This window comes from Numenius arquata, chromosome Z, assembly GCF_964106895.1.
Source record: "Numenius arquata chromosome Z, bNumArq3.hap1.1, whole genome shotgun sequence".
NCBI lineage: Eukaryota > Metazoa > Chordata > Aves > Charadriiformes > Scolopacidae > Numenius > Numenius arquata.
Window position 1 is genome coordinate 9162953 of NC_133616.1, and position 25589 is coordinate 9188541.

The following is a 25589-nucleotide window of genomic DNA, read 5'->3' on the forward strand; positions in this document are numbered from 1 at the left end:
TGTAGAGGTGAGGTGTGTAGCCGACCAAAGGATAACTTTGTGCAGGTGTCTTGCAGGACAGACCATTTTAAATTACTGTGGGAAGAGCAGTCTAGTTGTAGCCTTTCCTTGTGACACCGATTCCTGGTGTTGGGGATGCAATGATAGACAGCTGATGTCAGCATGGGTGTGTATTTACTCATGTTGTCAGTGGACGCCCAGGGATAGGTTGGGTCTGCAACTGTCCCCATGTCAAAAAACTAACAATGAGCTGCAGGGTGAGGAGCGTGGGCAGAGCTCCTGGGCAGAGTGGTTTAGCAGCTCAGGTCCAATCAAGCCAAATCAACACGGGCCCACCACAGAGCTCTCTACCATGTGCTTCTGTGCCCTCAGTCATGAATTTTTCCATTATCCAGCATGGTTTGCCTGTAATTTACAGACCATTAATAAACTGTGCATTCCTTAAAACTTTTCTTTCCTTTTTGCCCAAATCAAGGCTATCTGTGCTTCTGGTGTATTAATGAACAGAAATATCTATAACTTAAGGCCATAAAACCAAGAGCCATGGTAGATGTTAGGGCAGAAATGAACCTTGATTCTCTTCTCATAATATGTCATGAAGATTAGATTTCGAGCTGACTTACAGCCCTTTTGAAAGCCAAAGTAAAGTGTGTGGTAAATAATTTTAGTACTGTATTAAGCCCTGAACTGCCAAGTATACTGTTCACCAACAATCCATTAACTCGGTCCAAAACAAGACCTTTCTCTCCAGCAAGACAGTTGGAGTCTTCACTGAGGTTTTGCTGTACCACCTTCTTCCTCTTGCACCAGTGACCCTGATCAAGTCCTTTAAAACTCATTGCATGTGTGCACTGAGAACTAACTTAGCTTTTCACAGCATTCTGAGCTGAACAACTCACGCCTTTGGTTTTTTAAAAATATTCACCTATATACAAAGAGGTGGCCATACACATAAACACATGGTCTTCCATGGAGTGCCCACATTAACTTGACTCAGGCAGAAAAAAATACAAGGCAGAGGGGCTGAGACAGAGAGAGCTTGTTTTTTGAACTCTTTACCAAGGAGTCTAACTGTGATAGGTAGCTTATGGATGGATGGATTTAACAAGAAATTGCTTGTTAAATTCTAATGGCAGAACTTTTGTATGTGAGGATGGTATAACAAATCTACCCCAGGTTGTTTCTCAGTAGCAGGTGGAGCTTTCAGCACTGGAAATTAGCAAAATCCCTCTATAGCTGGGAACAGAGTGAGTTTGGCCTTGAATGCCCGATTTGGTATGGAAAGCTGAAGCATGGGTTTCCCAGCCCCATGTCAGAGCTGAACTGGGCTTTGAGGATGGTCTCTGCTTTTTCACCTTCTCCTTGGTCTCCAAGCAGTGTCAGGTAAAGCTGATTTCAAGGTGAACTAAGGGTTGATTTCTCCTTGAGCCCAACCTCTAAACCTGCTGTAGAGGAAGTTGCGTGCTTCCCGGTCTGCCTTAGGCCTAAGTAGGTGCTTCTCAGCACACACAGGCAGAATCCCTACTCATGCACAACACATCCAAGACCCCAGGAAATGCAGCTGGCATTTTTGAAAGAACTTGCCAGTTTTACAGAGGAAACTGCTGGCTCTGGTGATGTCAGTGGGAATTTTGCCACTAATTGCAGCAAAGCCAAGATTTTACCCATTCTATTATAAAGTTGATCTCAAGTCCCATAGCAGAAGTGCTCTGAGGCACGTTCAGATGAAGGAATGAATTTTTCCCTGCTATTCTGGACTGTGGTCTTCTCCTGGGCAGAATTTTCTCAATTCTAACAGACACCTAAGGGGGTCGGTATTTGTTTAACACTTTCAGACTGTTTCATATTTAGTTTATTGTGCCAATAACCCCACATTGTGTGGAAACGAACTGCAGAAAGGACTGGAGAAAGGATAGTTGCTCAGTGAGGAGACTAAGGAAGAGGCAGACAGGAGGTGGGGGGAAGATGGAAAAGCTTGGCATGAAATAGGGGAGCCTGATTGTGGGCCACTGAGGTTCAAAAGTAATTTAGCTAAGCAGATGACCGGGTGCCTAATTAGTTAATTATCCCACCGTACCACTATCCCCCCCATTTGGAAGAAACCCTGTTACCATCCTCATGACCTCTAGGAAACGCACAAGTTGCAAAGGATCAGCTGTTCCTTCATGACAGTCCTTTTAGCAAATTAGTGGGGAAAATTGTGCTTAGCAAATATTCATTAGGGCTTCATTTTCCATTAATCCAAAAGGAAATGTGGAGAGCCTGTGACTTCAATCACGCTGAGGCCCAGGAATTTTAATGAGCTTTAAATGGGCATCTGTCAGAATCCTGACTTCGCCGTACTTCTCCTGCCAGCTGGGGGGATGAGTAATGGCTAATAAAAGGTGGGACCATCTATGCAAACTCCTCTCCCTAACAGGAAAGTCAAAGTTGTGATTTGCTGTGTTATGACACCGCAATTATGCCCTGATGAAGAAAATGAGAGTATTCAAAAAACCCTTTCCTTCCCCACACTCTGCCCCAGAGGTACGTGGGGGAAAGTTGGCTGAACCAGGTCACAGGGTTATAGGTACATGGGCTGGGAGGAAGGAATAAATCCTCCTTCCCTCGGTCCTCTTGCTCTCACAGCAAGGAACATGCACTGTACCCCTTCCACTCGACTCCCATGAGCAAAGCAGAGCTGGAGTTACCTGGCAAGGTCAGTGCAGAGCTGGGCAGCAGCTGGAAGTACCTTTGGAAATAGGACTAGGAAAAAACCAATCCCTGCCTGCTCAGGCTATACAGTTTTCTGCTAGCGAACACTGCAAGAGGTTTAAATGTCTATTTTTTTTTCAACAAAACCACTTGGACACACCTGTTCCCTTTTGACTTTTTGCTCAAGTACAGTATGCTTAAGAATAAAAGTCACATTGAAAAGTTTCATTCTAGGCTATTTGACCAGAGGCAGATTCTCCCTCTTCTGCCCTGACATAGTTTCAACAGAACATTTTCTGAGGGTCTCTACTTTAACAAAACTGCATATTCCAACTAAAGACTCTTCTCTGGATATTTTTCCAAGCGCAGTCTGAAGTCTGTAAGAGAACGTGGTACCTCACTGAGGCAAAAATAGCAATTCCTCCTGCCTAGTAATTTGGATTTAAATACACCTGCAGTCTCTCTTGAAGAACTCTCTGGAATGGGTTACCTGGCCAGACTGTCCAGATTTAGGGGAGTCTTCAAGATGAGTTGAACTGGGGGGGCTGAATGTTAATTTCTACAAAACAAAATGAGCCTGTGGGTTTGTGCGTATCTTTTTACTTGTTCTCACAGTCCTCACACAGACACAAGAAGTATAATGAAATTTATGCATGCAGACACTGAGAAGGGGCAAGGTTTAGCATGGGTCACCCAAAACTCTACAGGTTAAATGAGATTATGAGGAACAAAGAAAAACTATGAACATCATTCTTTCATTCTTTTTGTTCTTACTTCTCCATTCTGTCTCTCCATGGCCACATGTGTTGCTGCATTCCCCTGTCTCTAGATTTTATCCTGATGTCTGTCCTGGGAAGGTTAATGAAATTAGCATAGCCCCTAGGTGACTTTCTGAGTTCCTGGTCTTCTGCTTTGTCCATTCCTCTGAGACTACAGACTGCTTCCTAGAGGTGACCCATCATTGGTCAGAGAGAGGGGATGCCAAAGTAAATCTCCACCATGTGCTTTCTTATATCCTATTTCTCTCCATTTATGGGTCGTCTTTTTTTCTTGATAGGACCAGAGGGCTGTAACCTGTTTATCTACCATCTGCCCCAGGAGTTTGGGGATGCTGAGCTGATGCAGATGTTCCTGCCTTTCGGTAATGTCATCTCCTCGAAAGTGTTTGTGGATCGGGCGACAAACCAAAGTAAATGCTTTGGTGGGTAAAGATAACAAAACAATTAGATTCATCCAGGAAAGGGCTTTCTCTAAATACTTTACCTTTCAAACTGCTTTCTTTCTGCTTAAGCTTTATGATTTCTCTCAAATTACTCCTGTCAATACTTTCCCCCTTCCCTCTTTCTCTCCTAATTGTCTCATGCTCAGAGTTGTGTGCGCTGCTTAGGGGTGAAGGTTTGGCATCGGACCAGCAGCAGGGTGCTGCGGCTGCTGGCGGTGGGGCGGGAAATGTCCCTCCTTGAAAGGGGAGGTGGGGAGGGTACGGAAAAAAACTGAAGCACCTGGAGCAAAATGGAGGGGGCTGGTGGGGTGGGTGAAACACTGATGGGGTCAGCAGAGGGAGCATGTGGCAGAAGGGGAACTTCTGTACCTAAGGAAAAGGAAAGACAAGTCACGGGGCTGAAAGGAAGACAGAGCTGTGGGCGCAGCTTTCCAGCAGCTGTGATGTGTTAGACTGCAAGGGGATAAGGGCTGAACATCAGGCTGAAAGCCTGGTCTTATCGGGGGATGGCTGCTCGGTGGACTGCAGACAGCCATGCTCTAAGTCCATGGACCTGAGCCACCACCACAGTAGATAGATAGAGTGAGCTAACACTGTGCCTCAGCTGACAGGACATGCTAAGAGGCTGGGTTTGAAAGCTACACCATGCTCACACAGCTCTGGCCTTGCTGCTGGGTCAACCCACCAGCTGGAGCATGGAAAGAGCTGCTTGTGAGCCACCAGGGGACACCCTGAGCTGCACCCACAAATGGAGGACTCGGCGAGCCAAGACATGGTGATTTGTGCATGTTGTCTTAGTGGGATCCCATTATTTGCAAAGGTGTTGCTGTGAAGGGTCCCTTCTGGCATTGCAGCAGCATGGGGACGCTGCAACATTTGATCCCATCCCATCTGATGGACAGCGAATCTCCCCTATCCACGTGCCCACCACTGGGATCTGCAATTTCTGGTTCTCTGCCATCCTGCACTCTTTGCAGACCTTCCCTGAGAAGTAAAATGGGACAAACTATTGCTTTTCTTTTCCTGTTACTTGCTGCTGATCTGGACTCTGTCTCTCAGGCAAACCTCCAGAGCTAAAACTTATTGGAGTTTCATTTGATTTTAAAACCACTTTCAGTCTCCACACTATGCTTCCCTTCCATGCTGCCTTCCCCTTCCCTCTCCTGGACAGCCCACCTCCTAAAACTCTTACCTCACCCCTTGCTAGATTTGGTGCATGTCACACAGTACTTCCAAGAGTTTCATGCCCCCTCTCTACGCACAGTTCCTCCTGCCCATTCACAGAGGGTCTGAATGGGTTATTGTCCCCTGTCCCCTGAAGTAAGGGGAAGCAGCATTCCCCTTCACCAGTAGTCATTGGGTTTCTTCTTTTTCAAGCACTAGAGGAATGAAGAACAAAAGAATTTGGTGTGAAGGCGCAGTTGGGAAATTCAAATGAGAAATTTTGAATCAGCCCCATTCTCTCCAGAGCCCACCTGCTTTTTAAAGATTTAACCATATAAAAGCTCATAATGAGACGAGCAGACCAGCACAGCTCTAGGTGACATTGAAAACTAATGCTCCAAGGATACCCACAGGTTAGAAATGGGCATTTGACAATGAAATTGCCATTGCTATTGTAAATATTTAGGGGACTACAGAGCCTGGTTCTCCACATATTGACAAGTGGAAAGATCAGAAGTAAGTGGAGAAGGAACGAGATGAGAGTCAAGCCCAGTAAGAGCATATTTTTGGACAGGTATACACCTTATCTCCTCTTAGATCCAAGGCTCTCTGACTACAAACTTCATGAGAATGATAACATATACTAGCTTGTGGGGCAAGGTTGTGGGGCTGGCTTTATTGCTGCTTCCACGGTACTATGAGGTCATGGCTTATAGCTGAGCAGGAGCTGAGGGATCTTAGTGGAAGTTTTTCTTAACATTGAGTCTTACTGGGAGAACCTAAACATCAACTTGTTTGATGAAGTAACCTCCAAAACTAATGGTGGGATATTCCAGCCTGAAAGCATGAAGGTGCCATTTGGATGTGTAAACTCAAGCATACAGAGAAGCAAATGCAGGAATTACAGATTGCTAGTGGATCTTAATCACCTTCTATTAACTTCTGAGACACAAATATCCAAGACCAGTGAGTTTTGGGTCCCAGGTGTTAAGCCCCAGTTTTCTCTGGCTTTAACTTACTTTCCCATAGATCTGAGTACCTCCTGGTCTCAGAGAAACAAGCCGCCTATGCTGCCATGTGCACCATATCCAGAAGGATAGAAATAGCAGAAGTACAGGTAGCTAATTATTACAAGTATGTCACACTGCTCTTCAAAACCTCCCATCCTGCTGACCTTCAACTTCAGAGCACTGTGAAAATGTGGAGGGTATTACAGATAATCAGACCTTTCATTTGTTTTGGTAAGTCCACTGGAGCAGGTGCTGATTATAATTTTTTGTTCAAAAAGTTAATTAAAAAAAAATATTCTTTTTCCTAAAGGAAAAGAAGGGCTTTTGTTAACTTTGAAAGTAAGAACACTCTTTCCTTAAACATTTCCCAAAACTCAACATGTAAAAACATAGCATTTGTATTTTTTTAACCCAGCTAGATCTCTCCAACTTGTAGCCTGGGGGGACAATTCTGTCTGGCCCCAGAAAGATATTCCACCATTATATGACCTTTTAAAATGTATCTGCTTTGCAGGTCCCAAGTAAATTGCTGTAACAGAGTCTAGCCCCAGGTTGTCAAGAAATTGTCAAGAAGTCCTGCTTTAGACAAACTTAAAAAATTCTATGGAGAAAAATGTCACCATGTTTTTTTCCATGGGAACAGAAAATACTTCATTTGCTGCTCTTGTCTCATTGTTGAACTACCTGTAAGCAGCTGGCCCAAAGTGAGTCAGTCAGTATCTCAAAATAGGATTTTTATTCCTTCGTGTTTGGCTCTGGCTTCTCCCCTGCATTTCCAGCACAAAGTCATCTCCTTTGGCTACTACTGGCAGGACAGTGTAGGGGCAGTCACAGGAGTGTTAAGAAGAAAGAGAGATCAGCCACAAGCCTTGCTCCTGGTTTCTGGAGTCCATGACCCTGCAGAGAACCATTAGCACCTGCGCTGAAGAAACCATGCTGCTGTCATGAAGGCTTTGACTTTCCCCATTCAGAGGCCACCACCTCCTGGCTGGCAAGGAGCAGCGAGGAATGCAGGCTACAGCCAACACCAGTCTCATGTATAAAATGTGAAAGTGCTCAAAATATGTCTATTGTTTTCCATAGCAGGACCGCTGGCTGTAGCGTGTAAGACTGCCTGAGAAACAGCCCCGACTTCTCACTGAAAAAATTCATTTAAATTGGGAGGCTTCTCTGCCTTTGACTTTTCTTCCGCTGCACACATCCAGGCTAGACCCAAATCCTTCATTTTCTCCTACAATTTTTCAAACCTCTGGCTTTTATTTCCCCCCCTATCCTGATGCAGCTGTACCATGGCCAAGTGCAGACCACACTTCTCCCTCCCACCCACCAACACCCTGTCTGTCCCCATGGCCTAAGCCTCCATCACACCAACCATATCAGCATCTCCTCAGGCGCTGCCTTTCCACCCTCTCATCTTCAGACTTACAGATCACAGCTCTTCACCATTCTGCCCCTCTCCCTCCTCTCTCACCAGTCCTTCACTCAACCCCCAGCTGATACCTGTAGCCTCTTCCCATGCGCTTCTTTTACAGCCAGCATGTTTCTCCTGCTGGGTTATGCTGTCCATTCCCAGTGAAATGACAGGGTCACAGCAGGAATGATTGTCTCACTCAAGGAACAGCTACACTTAGTTGGATGCTCCTTGAAGACAGTGACTCCCGTTCTCACAGCAGGCTGATCTAGGAAGTTTTGCACAGAGGCAGAGTGTGCCACAGCCTGAATGTCAACTTCTGCAGGACCCTGGAGCTTGTCTCTGCACAAAACAGAGACTACACTGGGTCTCTCACCTTCCCACTAAGGAAGTGTAAGTGTAGGTATGCTAAATGTCAGAGGATATGAAATACATCTGTGTGCTGGTGTCAAAGGTTCTGGTGATAATTCCCTTCTCAGTTATGCAGGTACTTTAAATGTGACCAGTTTGTGTACAAGACAAAAAGAAAACTCCAGTAAAATTACGCTATTAAGGCTGATAAGGCAAATAGTCAATGGGAGAAGAGCCATTCTTCATGCTGCCCACACATGGCTAACTCTACTAGGTTGTAGGGTGATGTTATAATACAGTCCTAATTTCAGGAGCATTCACTGTTGTCACATAAGACACATTTTAAGAAGGCATTTGAAGACATTGAACTAGTGAAATACAGAGACAGACGTGTTCTAGGAAAATGTTTTAACAGAAAAGAGAGAGAAAGAAAAGGTTTGGGCAATATTAATTAGGAAGACATGACAGAAATTATAAAAAATGAGGATGTGGATGGAGCAGCAGAGGCCAAATGATTATCCCAAGGTGTCAAATAAATGTAGATAAATTAAAGTCAGAGGAATTGCTTCACTGGTGCACTTGGAAATTCATTCCTCCAGTCACCTCTTTCTGAGAACAGCGAGCACCTGGATGTCCTGGCTCTTTGCACACCATCAAGCAGCAGATACTGTCGGGCCAGTTCTGCTCCACCTTGTCCCCAACATGTGTCTCCTTGGCATGTGCCTGTTCCCCATACCTGCTGGTGCGACAGCTTCAGTCTCTTCTCATGGGACAATGACTCCAGGATACTTTGAAGAACATCTCCTATGCCCACAGAGACACCGTGGTTTCCCTCCACTCAGCTCAACTTGTTCTGTCACCCCAAGTGTGAGCAACCACAGCTCCTGGATTTTTTTTTCTCCTTTTCTGTACCTTCCAGATGTACTTTCACAGTGGCAGTAGGTATATCCCACCCCTTTTTGAAATGTTCCACATAAATGTAGCAAGGAGCATTCTAGCTTTGACCAAAACCTGTGAGGGCATCTTAGGACCATAGGTGTATATGGCCTAAAGAAAACATCTTATTTGACTCTTGATATGACATGGATACCAACTTTCATTACAGATTCCTACAGGGAGTCCACTCAAAAGTTGCTAGTGCTCCACTCCATTTGGAAAAACATTCAGTCTTCTCTGAAGAGCCAAAAGAGAAGATAACACCGTTTGGTGGGGGTCATACTTGTTAATTACCTTCACTGTTAAATATTTCTATTCCCTACTACATCTCTGGCTCCAAGCTTGTAAAAACAAGCAGGGGAGCCAAAGGAGAGAGATTAAAGGCGAGAAAATCAGTGAAGAATGAGGACTGGACACTGAAGGGAGTGAAACTCAGGAGAAGAGCTGAGGGTTGGGTAGAGCTTGTATTATGTTATTAAAAACACACTGTGGCAATTCAAGACTGCAGTGTGGTGGCAGAAAGGTGGGGTGGGAGATGCAAGGCAGCAGGCAGGTCATGATGGTCTATAAAATTTCAACCTGGAAGCTGAAACAGAAAGAACAGAAACATCAAGACACTGGGACATCAGCAAAGCTATTTGGGGACCAGGGACCAGGGGTATTGTAGATCAGGTCTGAAATGCGTTGGCAGCACTCCATAAGACATAGGAATAGAACAACAGACCCTGAGGTACATCAGAAAAATGTTACTCAGCACCTGCTCACAATGTGCCTCCAACATGCCCTCCTAAATCTGGCAGTTTCTCATTTAATAATAAAAAAAGACATCTCTCCCTAAGTTCCTGCAGAGAAGAGAGCAGGTCCAGGAGTAAGGGGTGTAAGGGTAAGAAATTCCAGTCCCGTGTCCCCGCCCTATCTGGACAACCATGGGTCAGCCTAGCTGTGTGCCTTGGGCTCCTCTTCTTCTAGCAGGACACTGACTCTTTTGCCCAACGCTTTAAGATCCACAGATGAGGAGAGTTATTTACCAGCTCAAAGTTTTTTTGGGTTTCTTTTCCGGTTCTTCTTTAGGTAAATAGGAAGATTCTCACCAGATAGGAGAATTGTTAGTAAGCACTTGGGAGAGACATGGAGCTCTGTTTGCTGCTGTTACCAGTATCCTGATTAAATTTTATTTTTCCTCTCTTTTTACTTTTAACCTGATTTCAAATTTCCTAAGAAAGTCTCTACCCGAGGCTTTCTCCCTGTAGCCCATGAAATTAGGCTATGTCCTTTATTTTGCATGATCTAGTGGCAATACATTTTGTGTCAGGTCCCTGGACAATATCTGATTGTCATTCCCATATAGCTACCAGCTATGGACCAAAGCTCAGAGTGTCATGGAAGGACCCTCTAATTTGAGTGCGAAAGTTGAGAAAATATGGGAACAATTTTCCAGGCGTGTTAAGCATGCCTGACCCCTGGGATGTTTTGTTTCAGATCAGCACTAGTTTGTTGTGATCCTCTCCACTCTGAACGACCTGGCACAGAGAGCCAAGGAGAGATTCGTGAGCTAGAAAGTAAGCCAAGGGGAGGAGGACACTGTTAGAGGTGTTCTTAGGGCTCCCAGAGGAAAGGCTATGGAGGCGCAAAAGTTTATTATTTGCTAGTTACTCTCTGTTACACTCCAAAGCAGCCAGGCTCTGAGACTTCAGGTCCATAGAGTAAGGATGGGACTCTTCTCCAGCTGATAAGAGTTGTGTGAGTGCAGAAGAGAAGGAGCTGTTCATCAAACTCACTGCACAGCACCTCCAGCCATTGCAGTCGGCTGGGGGAGGCTTTAGGGGGAGGAGGAGCGGGAGAAGTATTAGGGCTGTGAGCCACTATTCATTTACAAACTATAATTAATTTGATGTTTAGATTAATTTCTGATGCACTCTCAAAGGTGCACTGAAAGCATTTTTCCTTTATTATAATGTTGATTGCTTATTGGGGAGATAAATCTAACTGTCAGTTATGCACTGACTTACCAAAACTTTCAGACCAAGCAAGCATGTATGCATAAGGAACAGCTGTTTGCAGCTCTCCAGTTAAAGGGACAGCTCTGTCTTTTCCCAATAACTCACATTAAAGAAAATCTATACATTGTACACAGGGACTTCTGCTTTCTTTTGTAGCTTAACAATTTATTAGACAAGAATGTGTTAGCAGAATCTATCTTCTATTTATCCGTCTGTCCGTGTCTCTCACTACTCTATCCATCTCTGCACACAAGTGATAGACATCATCCATCCAGAATATGTTTAAAAGTTATGGGTATGTTTGTACATACCTATCACACGCACACCTACACAATAATTTTAAATGTTTTTTCTTGTAGTGCAATTAGATAGAGAAATTCATTACTGCAGTGTCTTTGTGGCTACTCATTTAATGACCTTCAAAGGAGGGACGGCCATTTATGTCACTAATAGAAATGAACTGATGTTACGAGTTAATGCCAGAAGAAAGAGGAAAAACAAAGAGAGTTTTTAAGCAGATTGAAAACTTAATGCTCTGGGTTTCAAATCAGTCCATCAGCATTGGGACCTAGGAAAAGAACCTAATCAGGCTCTCGTGTGCCTGCACAGTGTGCTACTGCTGCCACTCTAAAAACCCTTTGACATTAGATAGAATAGATGAACCCAAATTGCATATGGCTGGTCCTATAAGTGATCCAAGGCTACCACAGTTTCAAATGCAAACATCCCCATGTGTAGAAATGCCAGAGGAGGGTCTCTAGTGCTATTTTCGTTCAGGACAGAAGTTTCTACTCAGAAGTCAGAAATAATGACCACTTCAATTGGCAGGCCCTTTTCTGAACTGAAGGTGATCGATCTGCAGTACACAGACTTATCAGATCCCCCTCCTGTGAGGATGCAGACCCGCCAAAGCATTTTGGCTACCCATTACATCTGTTTTTATTTTTGTTTTCCCAAGATCTCTCTCATACAAGGTGAAATTGAGCTGTAGAATGGATGAGTCTCTATCAGTCCATCCAATCATCCATCCGTCCCCCCATATATCTATCTTCAGCTTCTTTATACTAGTCTATCTTGTCTCATTCATTGCACAGGACTGCTCTTCGGCATTGTGAAGTCTGTCAGCGAGCTAGTTACTGAGCAGCTGTTCAATAGATCCTCACAGCTCTGTGCTTGGCCTCAGGCCTTCCTTCTCACACAATATTCAAACCCTGCTATGAATATGAATTTATTATTATTTCCTCATCTGCTTTCCTAAGGCCCTTCCCAGCAGAGCATTTGAGAGTTTCGCAGAGCTAAGTAATGGCATTTTCACAGTGCTCCTGGTGTCCTCGTTTCACCAAGGGGATGATGAGGCATAGGAAGATAATAAAAACTATTTATTAATCTTGGATGCCCAATCAAAGATGCCATGAGCCTGATCAGTCTGTTTGGTTGTTTTCCTAAAGTTTTAGCACAATGCAGGGCATGCAATGTTTGTGTTCGCTTCAGATGCAGGAACAGGCACCAGCCTTTCTGCCAGTGAAATACCAGGTCATGTACCAAGCACCAAAAAAAAGGAACACACAGTAAGGCTTCGTCTTCACTGGCAAATTATAGAAGCCTTGCATGTCAGCTCAAACACTGTGGCATAACCATCCATATCTTTTTAACGATTGTATGCCATGGGCTCTATTTGGGCCATGACAAATAACTCACAGCTGGGCATCGTCTGGGCATGGCTCAGCAGTGACAAGGGCCAGGGACTGTCCTTAGGCAGCAGTAGAGACAAGACCACCCTCTTTTCAGAGGTGTGTTTAGCCACATAGATACAAACCATGACATACCATTTGCACTCACAGCCCGCCCTGTTTTATTTATTAGTAAAAAAGTAGCCTAGGAGATCTTATTAAAGGAATTTTGTGATATATGATATACCCAGCATAACAGGGATGTCATGGCAGAAATAGAGATCAATTCCAGTTCTCCAAGGCAGCATTTGATTGTACAGCTACAAAACAATCCTTTTCCTGCCTTATTTACTGTCTACATTCCAACACTTGCAATAATGAGTCTGATACATTGCCATTTTCCTCACCCTGTTATGTTATTCATTCTCTACAGTAATTAAAACAAGGATGCCATGTGAAAGAAAAATACAGAAATGTGTGGTTAGAAGCAATGCCTTAATGCATATACAAAACAATACAGAATTAAAATTTTATAGGGAACATAATTTCTTGCATTTCTAACTGGAGTGCTTCATTTTGCAACTTTATCATTGTTTTAATGTAATGGTGCATGTGATATCTTCCCTTTTCAAGTAAGCAAACCAAACCAAAACAAAAAAAATCCCCAAATGAGATTAACATCTTCAAATAGCATCTTCAAAGGTTGTCATCAGGGTTACAACGTGCAGATCCCCATAAAAATAGGTACAACTTTCTTAACCATTCCTAGCTTCATCTATCTCAAATCTCCAACCAAATTCAACGTCATCTCCACTCTCTCCAGTCTTGATCTGTAATATGTTCTGTATGTAGGGGTATGTACATTATAATATTTTTGTAATAGATATACTTCTGCAATAGCTGATATGTCTGTAAATTATTAAAAACAATGAAAACCACTGAACAAGTGGTTTGAATTTGGGCAATCTGCTCCAATTCTTGCTGGCTTTCAAGATGAAAAAGCCTTTCCTTATATCCAGTCTGGATCTCTTTTGCTTTAATTTATGCCCCTTGTGTCTCATTCTCCCACCATGCACCACTCTGAAGAAACTCCGTCTTCTTGCTCTCACAGGGCAAGTGCTCCAGCCTTTGTCCATCCTGATGGCCATATGCTGAACTCACTCCACTTTGTCACTGTCTTTCCCGTGCCGGGCAGAGGTGGTGCTCAAAACTAGATGTCCAGGTGTGGTCTAATGAGTGCTGAGTAGAGAAGGGTAATCACTTCCCTAATTGACTAGCCGTGCTCTTCTTAATAGAGCTCAGGATGCTGCTGGCCTTCCTTGCAGGCCAGGGCACATCTCTAATGAGATCCTCAGTGATGTAACCCATGGAAAACCTACTGAGAGTGGCAGTATGCTGCTTTCACCAGCTGAGCTTCAGTCCCCTTAATATTTAGCCAGACTTGTTTATAGTTATAAAAGGGAAGAGGTGCATACAACATCTAAGAGCAGCTGCTGTCTTTGGCTACTCCACAGGCTTCAGATTTTCTCCCTTTTTGGCAACATGACCTATAAATCTGATTGTGTTCCAAACATTTAAAGGTGAAATTATATGATTGTTATAAAGATAGTTCTCTAATGACCCTTTAAAATCCTTCTTTAGAAGAGTTTCCAGAAACTATAAAGTATTTACCCTGGTCATTGTGCACCTCCTGACATGGCTGAACAGGCTCCAGAAGGATTATTGTGTTATTGGGCTTTTATAAATTCTTATGAGAGAAGAATTTTTGCTACGTGATTTGAGGAGTCAATGCATGAGCTACTTTTTTTAAGAGCAACTCATATTTTTATCCCATCCTTCAAGTTAAGATCCTTACCTAAACTATCAATAACCATCCTGCCTTTCTCAGGTTTTCTAATCAAAGGCATTTTCATCAATGGGTTTTCCAGCAATGTTTCTACTGCCCTTATTTCAGTAATTAAAATACAAGCATATTTTCCCATCTCCCACACAAGGGTCAGTCAAAAGTTCAGACAGGCCATTGAGCAGGGGCAGAATTAGGCAGAATTAGATCTGACTTTAGTCAATCTATGGTATGATTCAAGTCCCATAGACTGAATTTAACTCTTCTGAGGGACTACAGAAGGCTCTTCACAGAGATCTCCAGGATTCAGGATACTCTTTTGAAGCTCATTAATGGTGAATGCTCTGCTGGCAGACTGACAGGAATTTATCAGTATCAACGCTATAATATGAAGGTGTTTCATTCCCATTGATGTTGATGACAAAAGAAGCCAACTGATCATTTCCCTGTCCATTGTGGATAGCTGAAAACACAGAGGTCTTACATTGACACTGAAAGGACCACGGATGTAACACTGTTTGGATCTGGAACAGTATGTTATCTTCCAGCTTAAAATGTATTTGTACAACTCTTTCCTTTCACCCAGCACAGCTCAGTGCCAGTTCACAGTCTCCTGGTCTAGATATAAAGAGATTTCCTCTTTTCTTTTTCTTTACCAAATGACTCACTGTGTATGAAGAGATTTTTCCTGTTGATTTCACTTTTACTTTTGTTAGCTGGTTTTTCACACAGTGATCTCCACAGAAAATAAACTACTGGTTTGAAAAGCATGGCCAAAAACTATTCATCACTAATTCTGGCTTCTGAACAGAAACTTTCACTCTGTCCCACAAGAGAAGCTATCTATTGGGTTGCCCCAACCCACCTATAATGAGGTATCAGGTGTGCAATGACATAAAGAGGAGAGACAGTTAGTTGTCCATTAAGTAGTGATGAGCAGGAGCAAGGTAGGGAGATTCTGTACATTGCCACACCAAGAATGGATCTATTTCAGAGACTTCCTCGGACATGAGGGAACTGATAAATATAGTCAGTAGTCACTAGTACAATTCACAGTGCATCTTCCTGATCAGTTTGCCTTTTCTTTTTTTTTCTTGATTAGCCCAGGAAGGAATTCACTTCCCCAGTATGAAATATTATCAAAATGATAGTCTTGTTTTATGATGCTTGTCTCTTAAAGACCAAGAAGGATGACTGGTGATTTGAGTAGCTACAGTGTTCATACATGGGTTCTTTATCAAGAACACACAAATTGATCCAAGAAAGAACATGGGAGCCAAGAAATTAAGATTAAGATAAGAAATGGATTGTGACATGGCTGGTGGAAGCTTCAGTAGTTATTTTCATCTTGTTTATATTGTACAACTCCAATGTGAGAACAACCTTCATCATGATTCAACAGAACACTCAGTGCGTCCTTAGCTGAGCACCTACTTGGATCCCACTCATAACTTGTGTAAAGCCTATACTAAGCTCCTTCTTTGCTTTTGGTTTTACACTGGCAGGAGAACTTGTCTCCTCAAGAGTGCATCAGCTTTTTCCAACTGTGTGCTTTACCCAAAAAACCTTCATACATCATGACATCAAACATTTACAAGGAAGGCTCAGAAAACAAGTCAAGAAGAATTCCTTCCATTTCTGAAAGCAGTTAGGAAATTGCTTCAGTTCTAATCATCATTCAAAAAAAGACCAAATAACATTCACATCTCTGTGGGTGATTCCTCAATAGCTAATTTGTTCCCTGTGAGGAAGATCATCATCAGCTAGCTTGGAACATTATGCTTCTTCTAGAAGAACCACAATGCTTCTTATTCACAGCAGACATGCATATATACTGTTCCAATATTTGATTCATGGGCTCTAAAGAATGGCTGAAGCCTGAGTCCTACTTAGCAGAATGGGTAGAACCACAGTCCACAGCATCAGACAAATAGTTGCTCATCCTTTAGACAAGCTCTATTTACAGGAAAAAAAGAAGTTTTTAGAGTAATCTCCATTCTTAGGATGAGAAATCTATTGTGGTTTTATATATCAGATTTTTGCTTATTGTTTTTCTCTTTTTAGAAAAAGTTGGTCCTGATCAGGTTCCAGATGTATGTATGACTCAAAACCTCAGATCTGACTATGTAGTAATTTAAACTGTCCAAATCCTAGCCTAGTCTTGAATCTTAACCTTGTGCTTTCAATGTGAGCCATGACAGTAATTTCTGTATGGAAAATTATCCAAACAGACTGTGAAAGAGAAGAATCATAGGAAGAAAGTTCCTTTTGGGTGTGGATCACCATATTCAGGGTCAGCATCTGCAGGCCTCAACCATCTTCAGAAAAGATACTGCTTCTTTGAGGGAGTATCTGGAGAACATCCAACTGACAATGCACAGTATCAGGGACCACTTCTCTGTGCATTCCAGCTCACATTGCCTCCATGTATAGAAGTGGTTTCACGTACAGGAAGATGGGAAGGTGACATAAGGAAGATGCTCATGTGTATCAAGCTACCTTCTGCACTGGGCGTTCTGACCTTTAGAGAAAGTTAATCATGCCATCTACTTTCACTCTTCATTTAATCTCCCCTTCCCATCTGTTCAGTTTCTCTCAGCTGGAAGCAAGATGAAGAACGAGTACCAGTCAGCTGTCTCAGTGGTCCACAGCCCACACTTTGGGGCCATTTATTATAAGGCATTAACATCAATTGTCACCTCTATCATGACTGTTACTGCAGTCCATGCCAGATTAGTAGGCGAGAACTGATTTTCTAAATATCTGAAATGTGAAATGAACAATGGACAGGCAGATAGACAGATACGCAGTATAAGAAGGGACCATCCTGATCCTTTTGACTGAATTCTGAAATAACGTATGCCAGATACCACAGCTCATGTGACAAGTTCAAACCTTCTGCTTGAGTCATAGCATACCTTTTAGAAAATCTCATCAAGATTTCATGTGATAAGGTGCTCCACCCCTATTGCTAAACAAGATGTTCCAAAATAGTTAATTACCTTCACTATTTAAAAAATGCAGACTCAGTGTCTTATTTCCATTTTAAATTTGTCAAACGTCTGCTTCCAACCAGAAGAAATCATCAAGCTCTTCTTTTTTTTTTTATATTACAAAAACACGTTATATTAGAAATTATTTACAGACTATGGTCAGAAGACTGTTCAACCTTCTCTTCAGTAAAGTGTGGCAACTTTCATTACTTTTTCAGACTTAGAATTATTCTTGTATTTCTGAATAATTCTTAAAACTTTTTTTTTTGTAGCAAAATCACCAGAACTAAATGCAGAATTCCAGTAGGGGTCTTTCCTGAGCCATAGTCAGAGGTGACATTGCCTTCTTACTTTTAGAGGATATTCTCCAGAGACTGCCTTCATCTCCAGACTGTCCTGTGTCTTGGCACTTTCAATATTTCAACATAATTATAAGAGCACATTTGTGTGGCTGTTAGCATGAAATCCATGTTCTTCTTAGAAGCACTGTTTCCTAGTGAAGATTTCCCCTTTTTATGAGCGGCTCACTTGCTTTTTTCCTCTGGATAGTTAGTTTTGCATTTGGTTGGATTAAAATGCACACTCTTTAAAGAGTCCAGCCTATACAGTGACCCAGACCAACATGACTTACTTCTGTCATTATTTACCATTTCACCATTTTTGTATGATTGACAAATTTTACCAGTAATTACTTCAGAAGTCTTCCGGGTAATGTTAGAGAAAGTGAATAGCATTGAGCTTTCAGCATGGTCCTGGAGGAGCCTACTAGAAGCTTCTCAATATTGTAAATCACAATTTACACCTTTTTTGATGATCTATCTATTATCCAATTTTTAAGAAGTTTGATATGGGCTACTTTAATTTTCTACAAATAAAGGCTCTCTCAAATACTCTAGAAAAGTTTAAGTATACTCTATGAAAAATTACTGTATTAATCAAACTTGCAATTTCATGCAATCAGGTTCATTTGATAGATGCTATTTTCCGTGAAACCATGATGATTGGCATTAATTGTATACCTTTTAATTCTTTGCCATATCATCTCATATCAAAATTTTCATAATTTTACTTAGGCTTATGAAAGATTGACTAAGTTTACCAGGTCATCTAGTTTACATCCTTAAAAATTAATAATAGATTACCTTTTTCTGGAAGACTTTGAAGGTTTTCTAATATTCCATAAATTTCTAAAATGAACATTAATGGTTCAGCAAATTTCTGAGCCAATTCTTTGAATATTCTGAGGTACTAATTATCTTAGCCCACAGATGTGAAATATTTAATAGTAATTGTTTAGCATAGTCATCAGTTACTGACTGTTCATGCATTACAAAATGGATGGATGGACGGATGGATGGGATGGATAACTGGAGAGACGGATCTTATTCGGACATGATTAAACATCAGTGAAAGGTTAAATATTCCAAAAAGTCATCCAACCCTTTTAGACACCAGAAAACAGCTGAAGTGCTATGCCCTTGATCTTCAGACATACTCCTTTATTGAGTATTCCAGCACTCATAAATCACCTTACAGTACAATACCTTCCAACGCACACATACATTATAGAGCTACTTACATACAGATTGTATCCTGAAATTCTTTACAGCACTAAAAAATCGCAAGACAGCAGCTAGAACATCGTGTAAAGAACACAGCAAGGTAAAGATCTTGCAAGGCAATTAAAGGAAAATCTCTATTCTCTGATAAGACTAATAAACAGGGAGAAAGAGAAACTAAGCATTCTTAGGAATTAAATGGACTGAAGCAGCAGGGAAGTGCTGAGGTGTAGGTGGTCAGGTCGCAATGTGGGGAGAAGGGTGGGAGCTCCTCCCCAGCACCCTTCCTGCAGAGGAGAAGACTGCTGGGATTTGAACTCCTTATCATTGCCTTCCCAGCAGAAAGTGCTTCCCTGAGATTCCTAGATCTCACCCTTCTCCAGTTACTAACAAAAGCAGGGAAGCCATGCACTAAAGGGACAGTTATATCAATAACCAATTATATTAATGACTAATCCCTTAATTACTAACACAAATGCTTGGGGGAAGGAAAGGAGTGGGGCCACTGTTCTAACCAATTGCCAGTGCCTTCTGCAGTTTTGTCCGTCTTAGTAGTCTGGCCAAGGCCCCCTCTTATGTCCTAGGTAGCAGCACTTTGGACGCAAGGGAAGCAAGGGGCGTGGACTTCTCCACATGCACATTTCTTCTCTTTCACTGCATGGGAATTTGCCTTCCACAACCCGAGAGGCAGATCCTTCCTCTCCTATTATTCTCATTTCCCTCCAGTGAGATGAAGTTAGGTTGAATGACAAGAGGGAAAAGTTCAGAAGAATGAGATCCTCTCCTTAGCTAGTGACTTTCATAACTCGAGGAACAAGAAGTGCCAAGAAAGTTTCCCCATGGCAGTCAGACAAATACACTGACAGCCAGAATCAGAAAAATGTATCTCTAGACTAAGAAAGCCAAGCATCTCTGAGGTGGCAGTTTTGAGCAACAAGCATCTGGAACATAGCTCAATAACTCTTTTTAGTTTTAAGACAAGTTAAATATTTGTTGCTTTGAGGTTCCTCTTTTCCTTCCCATTACCTGAGACCAGATTAGTTACATGAGTGGACCTGCTGTAGAACCATCTGCCCCCAGCTCAGGAGTCTGGATCCAAAGTTTGCTTCCAGACCTGTCATTCACTTGACTTCTGTTTTGGGGGATGCTCATTGTATTACTAAGTGCTGGGTTCCATCCAGAGAAAAGCTTCTGCTGAAGAGAGGCAACATGTTATTCCAACCTGGTAGCAGATCATCAAAAGGCTGTTTTGCACATTAACCGCTAATTCTCCTTGCAGCATGCAAAGAGCAACAGAAAACTCAGAAAGACCAATTAGGGATTCATGGGAACCTAATGATGTGCTCATTCAGGACTGCACTTAGTGCACAAACTAATTCATGGCAATGCAGAGACACTACTTACTGTGAATGAAAAATTTACAGTTGCAAAACAGTTTCAAATTCACTCTGAGATAGATTGCTAGTTCCCTTCTCTATCATCTCATCTCAGCTGATTAAAATAGAAAACCAGCCCTTGAGTAATATCAGTTACACAAAGCCTTTGGTCATCACGCTGGCATCATAAGAAGAGCATGAAGCTCCCTCAGCATGCCCCATTACCAAGACTTCCTGTGGAAGAAATGGAGAGAAACCAAAGCACCCTCCAAGATGCTCCCCCAGTTTCTGCCGGCTAATCATTTACACAGTCACGCAGGAAAACAGGAGGTCAGGAGAAGACATGGACTCCAATATCAGTAGCTTCCTGGAAGATGCTATGCAGTATTAGGAAGATTAGATGCCCTGAGCTGCAGTCCTAGCAGATTTCTTCTTTCTTTGTTGCTTTGATAAATCATTTATTAGAACAGCCTTTTTACATAATCCTTGGGGGAGAAAAAAAAAAAAAAAAGGAAAAAAAAAAGAAAAAATCCAACATCCCCCCCATAAAATAGATTTATCACAAAATCCTGTCCTCCTACCAGCCATCTTCAGACCAGAACATATATTTCTCTGATTATTAATTAACTGATGCACCGAAACAGCTTCAAGCTTTTTAACCTCTCCCTTTCTCTTTTGTCCTTCAAGAGAGTAGATGACAATGCAGGTGTTCAAAACACAGAGAGCTTCTTGAGCAACTGTAGTACATCATCATGCTTTGAGCCCTATAGTCATGGGCTCAAACATTAAAGCCATTCAGAAAGCAAGTATTTAAGCTATTTTCCAGTATATACGTTCTGTTCCTAGTCATACATGTTTAAGCCTGGCATAGCACCATTAATGCTGCTGACATTGATGTGGAGAAACAAAGATGGTTAACTGCCAATAGCACACATAAGAACAACAACAAAAAAAAAAAAAAAACCAAAAAAACCCAACCAAAAAAACCAAACCAAACCAAAACAAAAACAAAAGACAAAAAAACCCAAACAAAAAAAACAAAACCAACCAAAAAGTCATGCAATCTACCAGTAAGCACTTGACCTGAAAAGAGAAAGGAGTATGACCTTGTTAACACAGTTTGTCCGTCTGCCTATCCTTTATCACTGTGACATCTCAAGTCTCAGGATAAGCCATAGCTTTTCTTCTTTTGGAGCCTATCCAAAAACCCTCAACAATATGAAATGCAACGCCACATAAATAACAGGAAGGGGGAGAGCCGAATGCACCAACAACTTCTGAGTGTATCAAGCCCCCTGGAACTAAAACAGTCAAATGAAGCTAGAGGAATTAGCTGCTCTGTCCCAAGGATGTGCCCACAAGGAAAATGAACAATTATTGGCATTTGCCCTCTTCCTTCTCTCTCCCCAGCCTGCCCACTCCAGCCCCTCCACCCTCAGTTGCTAGCCAGTGGAGACTTCTATATTACAGCAGTGTATATCTGGACAACTAAGGAGAAAAAAAATAAACAACCCAAATCTGGTCAAAATCTGTAGGCAACTAATACTAACAGCAACAGAGTACAACTCCCAGCTTCATTATCTGGTCTAAATGAAATATAGTGAGCAAATGCACTTCTGATATCTCTTATTAGTCCCATTTGTTAAAATGCTGTATTATTTACAGCTTTACACAGAATGAGGAAATGGCCTTAGAATTCCATCTCAAAAGCAAAGTGATCATAAAAACTAGTGTAGCCTTGTGAGCTTATCTGAAGACAAGGTTCTTGCAGAGGTACAACTGTATGAGCATCCCAGCACCAGGACTTATCACCCAACTAAAGGTCTACTTTTGGAAAAAGCAGAAAAATAGTAGATTTCCATCACACTGGGCAGCAGGTCTGGTGGGGTTTGCATGAATTAGGAGTTTGATTCGGCAATTAACATCATTTTATGGAGTTACTCACTCAGGCACTAGCCAGTTAGCAACACCTTACCTTGAGATGTCAGTCCCAACTGTGGAACCAGGTAAATCCCACAACAGAGGTACCTTGATTTAAGCTAGGCACCTGCCTTCATTGCAGTCAGAACTGTTCCCTGCTACACAGCCAGTGGGACTTAATGCTTTTAAGGACACCTAGGAAAGTCCTGGAAAACAGAGAGAAATTTTGTCCTAACACTCCACTGACTATATTGGCGAGACCTCCACTGGTTATTTTAGAATCCCAAGGTGATTTGCTCACAAATGGATCCACTGTAGACACACTCTGGATGTGCATGTTTAGTCAGTAGGAGGTACACTGCAACAAGACCAGTTGTAAGAGTAGAAGTCAAAGTTTACAGACAAGCTAGGCTCTCTAAAGACATGATATAAGCAATCACCCAGCTGCATCCAAGTCAGCTTTGATATTTGGTACCTGCATATATATTAGTAAAGTAAACATGCCTGGCACTTTCCTCTAGCACTGGGGCCAGCTGGCACAGAATGTCCCACACCCAAACTATTAAATTCTCTTACTTTCCAGAATATCATGACCACATCCAAGCTAACTACTGAAAGCAGTCTCTGTTCTGTGCTAATACTCAGACTTTGTCCAGGAATTGTTTGGAGTTAGGCACAAGCCAAAACTATGTCAAGGACTTTTCTAAAAATCCAGTGGTACAGATGATTGGTTTCCAGTTTCTCTGAACTTCCCTGGCACAGTTTTATTTTACTGTTACAGATGTAGCTGATGTGTCTTGGACAGGAATATTAGCAGTTCAGAGGTGATTTTTAGAAGAACTGGCTTTCACTACACCCTATAATCAAAGATGTGAGGTAGCTAGGCAGCAAATTTCAAGTTGAAGCTCAAGTAACACATTTCCAAGGGAGCTTCCAGCAGTATTTAAAGAGTGAATCAGCCCAGAGGAAATCAGGAGGTGTTTAGGTTTTTTCTTTGCTGAGAGCAAATCATAGGACCTTGTTGACTGATAGATTATTCAACTAGTCAAATGTAAACTGGGAACATTACCAGGTGTTTACTGGCTAATAAGTGATTGCAAAAGCAGATCCATTGCCATGGAATAATACCCCAGCTCATTACTCACCATACATAACTCTCCAGTTTTCTGTCTACAGATTGATGACTGCTGTGAGGCTTGAGCAACACTTTTGCTCACGTCTTCAGAGCTGCAGTGTTGGTCCCTCTCCATCCAGGCGGTTGGCAGGAAAACTGCATGGACAGCCAGTTACTTGGAACCTTGGCTTGAAGAAAGGAGGCCGAAGATGGATGCCTGTTTATTTCATGGGCCTCCCTCTTAAAAACATATCTGCCATACTCAGTTAACCTGTTGTCTCACTTTGAGGCTAAGACCATAGGTTTTATCACCTCTTGTAAACTTATTAGCCAAAGGCAGGGAGTACAGTTTTAATGCAAGAGTGAGAAGGTGAGCTTGCATATATGTGCATGTGTGTGCATGTCTTTTTCAAGTACGAGCCACCCTCTGTCACCTGTGAGACTTTTTTTCAAGGAGGAACTAGACCAGGGAGGAGGTGCTGCTGAATGCATTCACAGCGCAGCCCAAGGCTGTGAGCCATGCCTGGTGCTGTTGTCTGGAGCAGGTGTATACCTGGCAGCAAACGTTCAGCATTAGCTTTTTGAAGGGCTCTCAAACTGTCTCTTCATTTCATCCTGTCTGTTGAGAGAGACTGGGTTCCTAGGGTTGATTTGTGCTGCCAGAGCTTTGCAGGGGTGAGAAGACAGATGGCTTTGTCTGGAGTGCAGGCTGGCCCAGGCTAGTCTTACCTAGGATTTGTGCTCAGAAATGTTGGCTCACAGGGACATTTCTGGCAAAGGTAGCAGAGGCAATTCTTATACAATGTGATGGCCCCCTGCCTCACTAATATCTCAGACACCATGGTCACTCCCACTAAAGTCATACACAGTCTAGGAAAGTGAGGCCTTTTACTGGAGCTAACATAGGAAAAAAAAAAGGGGGGGGGGGGGGGGCGGGGGAGGGGAATAAAGCCACACCAAAAACCCTTCCCAAAGCTGAATGATTAGATGCATTGCATCCTGTGTGGTTCTGACCTATCTTGGCTCTTCTGATCCCCAGAGAACAAGTCTTCCATTGAGGCAAAGAATGTCATTTCAGGTGGCCTGTAAATACAATATTCAGTCACTATGGGTGTTTCTACTGCTGGATGTGCTCCATGGCTGATTGGATGATTTGCTGGCATGGTAGGAAACTACTCATTGAAACGATGTTAGGAAAGCACTAGTGTTCATCTTAACTGCAGAGTCAACAGAAAGTCTGCAGTAATTGCTAGTTAATAAAGCTCCTCATATGGCTTAAGTGGCCAACAATCAAACTATTCATGCCAATGAATACCATAATGGAGAACTTATTAAATTCACATTTTACTTATATTTCCATAATAAGGAGGTAGCAATAGGTATATCAGGTTCCCTTCATCGTTAATATTGGAAGGCAAAGGAAAGTTTATGCTGGTGAGTGAAGGAAGGTCTAGAGATTTACCCAAGTCATGACAGACACACAAGGAGCAAGACAGGGTGCCTTGAGACCATGCATCACATCTGCTGAGACCCAGCTCAAAGGACCCAAATCTTGTGTGTGCTGATGCTGTGGCACCAGCATTTGGATCCCTGTGCTTCACATAGTCTTGTGTCCAAACTGGCACTCAGACCAGGCATTGCGTCCTGGGACGCTGATCTGTAGCAACCCCTCCTACCCTTCGTCCCCCATTGGCAACCATCCTCTCCTCACTCTCCTGCCTACCTGCCCACCCTCCTACCTGCTTACTCCCTCCCTTCCAGCGCCCTCACCCTCTTCCCCATGTTCATTCTCAGTGGTCGTTGCATGTATGTGCCTTGGCCCCCTTCCTTGCCATTAAACCCCCTGCCTTGCCTCATGTTTTGACAGGTTTTGTGAGTTTTGACAATCCTGCCAGTGCCCAAGCTGCTATCCAAGCTATGAATGGCTTCCAGATTGGCATGAAGAGGCTGAAGGTGCAGCTGAAGAGGCCAAAGGATGCTAATCGTCCTTACTAAGGAGTTATGGGAACCACTGGATACAAAGCACTAGCACAGGTAACTGCATGGGGAAGAGGGTGTCAGTTGTGGTTGTAGCCTCTCTTTGTCTTGTAGACCCTCGAAAAGATTCAGCTCTGCAACTCTCTAGCTTCTGCCTTTTTCACTTAGGTCTCTGGCTAGAGCCACATTGAACAGATACGCACCCACACATAAACCAGGAACCGTTTGTGTGTGCGTCTCTTTAGAAAAAGAGGTGGAAGGATGCTTAATGAGGGATGAGCCAAGTTCCCCACCCCAGGGGCATCCTGCATCTCTAGAAAGTCTTCCTGGTCACTAGAGGAGAGCCAGC

The 25589-nt window shown here is 42.6% G+C and overlaps 1 protein-coding gene across 49 annotated transcripts in view; it reads left to right on the forward strand.

Moving 5' to 3' along the window:
* Positions 1-25258, forward strand: part of CELF4 (CUGBP Elav-like family member 4) — a 681334-nt gene extending 656076 nt beyond the window's left edge. For 20 of the 49 annotated variants that reach the window (XM_074165676.1, XM_074165675.1, XM_074165680.1 and 17 more), the window contains 2 exons: positions 3752-3835; positions 25131-25258. In XM_074165676.1, coding sequence (XP_074021777.1) covers positions 3752-3835; positions 25131-25258 — 212 coding nt within the window. Of the gene's footprint in view, positions 1-3751; positions 3896-25130 lie in introns of all 49 variants that reach the window. The other 29 variants (XM_074165699.1, XM_074165697.1, XM_074165705.1 and 26 more) reach the window with 2 other exon arrangements.
* Positions 25259-25589: the final 331 nt, after the last annotated feature.